Below are 5,360 nucleotides of genomic sequence, written 5' to 3' on the forward strand. Positions count from 1 at the left end.
GTATAAGTAAAATTCCACCCTGTTTCAAAAATTCGTATTTTTTAAGAAAATTCGCTCTTATTTACGTAGCATTATTCGATTGCGGGGGTTGTAAACCTTGTTGTGAGTCAAATATTTCTGTCTTTGATCGATCATATCAATAGGATATACAAGCAACCCTTAAATTGCCAAGTATAAGATGTGCCTGGAAAGTTGTACCTAACAATAATTGACTTTATTGTTTAAAAAGCGTCTCAAAAAAATTCTAAAGTACTGTTTATTAGGACCACAAACTTAGAAATACAAAGGTATTGTGAATACATTCAAAATAGTCAAATTGTTTATTTCTTGCGACCACCACGTTCCTTAATCTGCAACTGTATAATTGCTCCAGTGGTAATGTTGTAATATGCGAGGGTGTTTGAATCTTTGAAAAACATCCCCTGTAAAAAAGCCATATAACACCCGAACAGACAATATAGACATCTACTTACGTCATAAAATAATTTCTGCTTAGCCGGCGGCATGGCGGTATCCTCTTGAACTTTGGCTTTCAAATTCCCGACAGTTTCGGAAAGTGGCATAATGAAAGTGAGCAGTTGTCCTGCCAATTTCCATTCCGTCTTTTCCGGTTGCAAAGGTATGGTAACTTTAATTGATACCGGATTCTGTGAACAAAATCGATTAGACACCCTTCACGCTAAAGGGTACGTACCGTGTTTCTTGCCAAAAATACTTCTTCAGGAATGAGAGAATCTTCGTTACGCATTTTCTTGTTGGAGGGTTCGTCCTCCATGCTGGCCTCCAGGGGGTGTTTAACATTTACGGCACCCACAGGTGTCATGTGAGACATTGTGGTGACGTATCCGGCCATTGGAGGTGCTGCCACTGTAATTAATTTTTGTATTTGTAGTAATTACGTAACGGTGGATACATACTCATCAAGGGTGGTGGCGCACGAATGGACGTTGGCATCATCATTATAGGTGACTGAGCTAATATTGAACCTTGAGTCGAAATTGTCAGGCCCATTTGGGGTGGTTGATTTGACGGTGCTTTAACAGGCTGTTGACACCATACGTTAGAGAAATTTTTATTAGTGTTATACTAACCGTTGGATTTGGATTAGCTTGTGGTTTTGCAGAAATAATAGCAGCGGCTTTGGCGGCTGCTGATGCTTTCGTGAGGACATTCTTCGGACCAATTTTTTCTTTTTCTTCATCTGGTAGTAACCCTTTGACCTTGTGGATTTGATGAATTTGTTCCTCAAGGGTAATATTTGCTCTGGCAGCTCGAGTGGCGGCTTCCACGCTTGAAGTGTGTCCATCCCAAGTCACCTTTTCATCTTTTCGGACATCTTCTTCACCAATTTTTTTACCGATTGCAGTTTCTTCATCACCCACACCAAAAATATCGGTACGCCGTTCCGCCAATTGTTTAAGACTCGCGTCGATAGCGCTACCTAAGACAGACAGTGCGAAATCGCTGCGCAAAGTGAACGGAATTCTTACCAGCAGCGTATACAGTGTCTTGGCTCATTTTATCTGTGACATGTTTGTCTCGTTGCTCCACCCAACGTGGATCTAACAAACCGATCCTCATGTGTTCTTGTACTTTACTCGCAGGGATCTTTTCGCCGGTGATTGGCGAAATAAGATAGTCATCACCGCCGACTGGACGAACTGGTTTATGCGCTGAAAACATAAATGTGCAGAAAACGCAAAGAAACACCACAAAAGCGCTAATACCTTGCTTCGGATCATACTTCTTAACTATCACCTTATCAGGAATCGGTGGTAAAGGCGGTTGCATAGACGTACCATGCCTTGGCTCACCATCCTCATCCGAACTCTCCTCCTCCATATCTTGCACTCTATTATCATCCTTGCGATGTCCGGTACGATCCACCATGTGACTAAGACCCTCGTCATTCCTCGTTGTCGCATCCTCCTCATCACTCTCCAACTGCATTTCAATATCCTCCCCTTCCTCGATACGTTCCTGAATCAACAGCCTGGCACCCACCTCTTCGGGAGTAGTCGGCGGCGGGAAATTACCAATCTCAAACTGCTGATAGTCGACAGTTTCGACAACGACAAAATCGTGCCAATCGATTTGCGCGTAGGCGACCCTTTCCCTTTCCAAAATCTCCTCCTCTCTGGCTCTTTGCGCCTCTTGATACTTGTGCCATTCCGCACGGTACTTGCTATTTTCCATCACACCCTGCGCGCTCTTGCAGTCGTCCCTTAAACGTTGCTGCATCCCTTTGGGCGGAATTAAAACCTTCGTGTACTGCTCGAGTAGCTTGGTGAAATACTGAAAAAGGGAGTGTTGCGGGCGTAGAAAGTCAAATTGGAAGTTACGCTGTTCGCGATTCATTAACTGTGTCAGAAACTGGCGACCGTTACGGGCTACGAACTGTGCTGTAAGCTTTACAATGTCCCTAAAATATAAATGTGTTACACATTCCACTAAACTACCCCCATAGTGTAAATTGTAAAGAAAAGAACAGAGAGACGACCTCAGATTTCATAGTTCTGGACCCGGCATATGAAAAGAGGGGCGCTGCGGTTGTGGGTTCTAACAGTGACCAATCACCATAAAGCTGACTGTTGTTGAAAGATACACGGCAACAAATCTCGGAAACAACAACGTTGGTTATTTGAGGGTAACCATACCTATCTAGTAAACGCATTTGTACTATAAAATGGGTATTAGCTATCCTGAATGCTCACAGTTCAAAAAATTAAATGACTTTGGGATCTTTCTGGGGTTGTTACATTTGTATGACAGGTTCTAGCGTTCATTTCATATAAATTGAGACTTTAACACTAGGAGTTGACTGCTTAGTAGGTACTCTTGATGCACAGTAATTTTTTGAAAATTTCAGTTCGTCTGGTTGTGTAAACGGCGCCACGCAGGCATTATTTTGGTTTCAGCATCTTCAATATAAGGTTGGACCACTCTGTATATGAAAAGTCTCAATCTTTAAAGTAACTCTGGTTGGTTTTTTACGAATAAGCACAAAGTGTGATTGTTACTTTTGAATTTATTTTTCAGTATTTGTTTTTACTTTTAGAAATTTCAGTTTAATTTTATCGTTTTTGTAAATTGTTCAATGTAGATAAGGTTGTATCTGGTCGCTGCGATAAGAAGTTTAATTGTTAGGAGTATATCAGAGATGTTAAAAAAACGAGACTATTGTTATGAATAATCTCTACAACACTAGTATGTATGTATACAGTACGTATGTATAAAAATTCGTTAAGTCCCTTGTGAACAAGAGGCAAAGAGTGCACTATTTCAAAATTGTTTTTTCGATTTTAATAGCCCTTATGGACATTTCATGCCTTAAAGAGAATACAAACATGAAATAATTTTTAATTTCTGATCGAATGACACCCATACCAAGTCTGTAAGTGGTGTAGTTCCAGAGCCTTTGTGACTCAGACAGACAGACAAATTAAGAGCGTAAAAGTGCACTTTTTATTTTTTTTAAAGTGAAAGTGCACTAAAAATTGTTGTACTGTACTTACCTGTTGTTTTACCTCCTATGAAACAAAAAACAGTACGAATCACCCCAAGAGAGGGATAATTAATAACTAAAGAAACTAGAAAAAGCAAATGAGAGACATTCTCATCAATTACATTAATTTGTACATGTCAGTTATACTCAAATATTGAGGCTATCCTCAGATATTCTCGAATATCTGCAGATATCCACAGGATCTCGTTGGATATCCATGGACATCTTTGGATATCTACTCTGATTACAGAATACCGTTGGCACAATTCTTGAATTTGCAAAATACGCATGGAAGTTGTCTCACTATTCTATTCATTACACTCTGCAGTTACTTACAAGTCAAGGGCTGAAATAGAAGGGGGATCAGCTATAAATTCAAAATCCGTAGGTGGTTCCTTTGGTATAAACGGCTGTTCCACGGACTTAAGGATCTCCTGCTGCTTTTGTTGCGCAGAAGCCGACACTGTAAGCTTTGCTATAGCCCCTGGCAACGCAGCCGGAGTATCTTGAGCTGCAAATTCATCAGATCACAAAACGTCGAATAGAAATATGTGAAAATTTGATCATGTTCGTATCAGTTTTTCGCTCTCGTATTATTTTAGTCACAACACTCAAGACCGTACGAACAGTCGAATATTAATATATGGCTAGGTGTCATCCCGATTTGAGAATGAGAACGATAAAATCAAAGGCACTTACTTTTTCCTTCACGGAAATCGTTAACTTTGTGCTGATAATACGCGTGATACGGGTCGCCGGTGTTGAGAAAGTTAAACTTTGGGTTCCCCAACTCATTTTGTCTGATACGAGCTTCGAATTCGGGGCCATTTCTAGCAACGAAACTCGCTGTCTTATCGACGATGTCTATAAAGTGTATATCAGGAAAAATATTTCTAAATCTGTATTTGAGTACTTTGCTCTGTGAAACAATACCACAAAGGGGGGCTAAAGGATACTTCGAACTTCTGGTGGTGGATATATGATCCCGACAATGGGATTGATGGGTGCAGAGCTACTTTCCTGAGGAGTTTCTGTAGTTTCCACTGTTGTTGTTGCAGCTGGTATACCATTAGGAATTACCTCCAATACCGGCATTTTGATTACTGGGTTTTAAATCTGTAATACTTAGAAATTATTAAAGTGTATTCAATTGCTGCTAATTATTTTTAATTATAAAGCTTCGTGTTTTCATTTGACAAATGACATATGACAAATACAAAAATGGCGATGCCCTGAAGTTAGCGACATAAGTACAGGGTGATTCATTAGAAATGAAAATTTGTTGTTAATTGGTGTGCCATTTGCGGTATATTACTTTTTCCATTTTGAACAATTTGCACTAAAATATGTAAGAAACGTGACTGTTTCTAGTGTCAATTTATACTATGTGGCAAAACAGAAGCGGTCTTTGTAGTATTATCGATGAATTGCTCCATTATTAGAATTATAAGGATGCATTAAATAAAACGTTGAATGTTGCTGTATACTTATAATTGTTTTTACGTTTTTCTTTAGGTAGATTATAAATAAGTAAACAATTTACTGAATGCATGACGATACAACTTCCAATTTTTTTTGATTTGCGGGAAATTCAAACGATCATCACTTCTAAAGAATCACCTAGTATAAAAAGCAGTGACCTTAAAAAGTATTAATAACTGGTAATAATTAAAAATATTCAAACTGCAATGATTGATATGTGCCAGTCTTCGCCTAGACACTGGACTGGGATGAAAAATTAAAGATAAAATTTCTTCTAGATCTTTTTATTTCCTGTTGGTACTGCAAGGCTAATTTTTTGGCTACTAGGAACTTTGTAGATCTGAATTCTTCTGTTGCTTAATTAATTCGAGTT

At 39.0% G+C, this 5,360-nt stretch overlaps 1 protein-coding gene across 3 annotated transcripts; it reads right to left on the reverse strand.

Moving 5' to 3' along the window:
* Positions 1 to 238: 238 nt before the first annotated feature.
* On the reverse strand, positions 239 to 4,713 carry LOC116163883 (splicing factor 3A subunit 1-like). Of its 3 annotated transcripts, none has more exons than XM_031478015.1 (10): positions 4,462 to 4,713; positions 4,205 to 4,369; positions 3,842 to 4,016; positions 1,728 to 2,422; positions 1,491 to 1,673; positions 1,092 to 1,441; positions 918 to 1,044; positions 695 to 867; positions 474 to 647; positions 239 to 422 (listed from the first exon to the last, which is right to left on the reverse strand). In XM_031478015.1, the coding sequence occupies exons 1-10, from the start codon at positions 4,598 to 4,600 to the stop codon at positions 321 to 323; spliced, it is 2,283 nt and encodes a 760-aa protein (XP_031333875.1). In that variant the 5' UTR covers positions 4,601 to 4,713; the 3' UTR covers positions 239 to 320. The 3 variants fall into 3 exon arrangements, with proteins under 3 accessions (XP_031333875.1, XP_031333874.1, XP_031333873.1); XM_031478014.1 differs by having other exon boundaries at positions 4,419 to 4,706; XM_031478013.1 differs by having other exon boundaries at positions 1,491 to 2,422.
* Positions 4,714 to 5,360: the final 647 nt, after the last annotated feature.

The sequence above is a fragment of the Photinus pyralis genome, unplaced genomic scaffold, assembly GCF_008802855.1.
Source record: "Photinus pyralis isolate 1611_PpyrPB1 unplaced genomic scaffold, Ppyr1.3 Ppyr1.4_LG2, whole genome shotgun sequence".
NCBI classification, from domain to species: Eukaryota; Metazoa; Arthropoda; class Insecta; order Coleoptera; family Lampyridae; genus Photinus; species Photinus pyralis.

Excerpts from the sequence above, each read along its gene's own strand:
- LOC116163883 (XM_031478013.1), bottom strand. The coding sequence starts at position 4,600 with ATGCCGGTATTGGAGGTAATTCCTAATGGTATACCAGCTGCAACAACA. Across the intron at positions 4,017-4,204 it reads CGATTTCCGTGAAGGAAAAA|CTCAAGATACTCCGGCTGCG; the intron begins GTAAGTGCCTTT and ends ATGAATTTGCAG. Across the intron at positions 1,045-1,091 it reads AAGCTAATCCAAATCCAACG|CCTGTTAAAGCACCGTCAAA; the intron begins GTTAGTATAACA and ends TGGTGTCAACAG.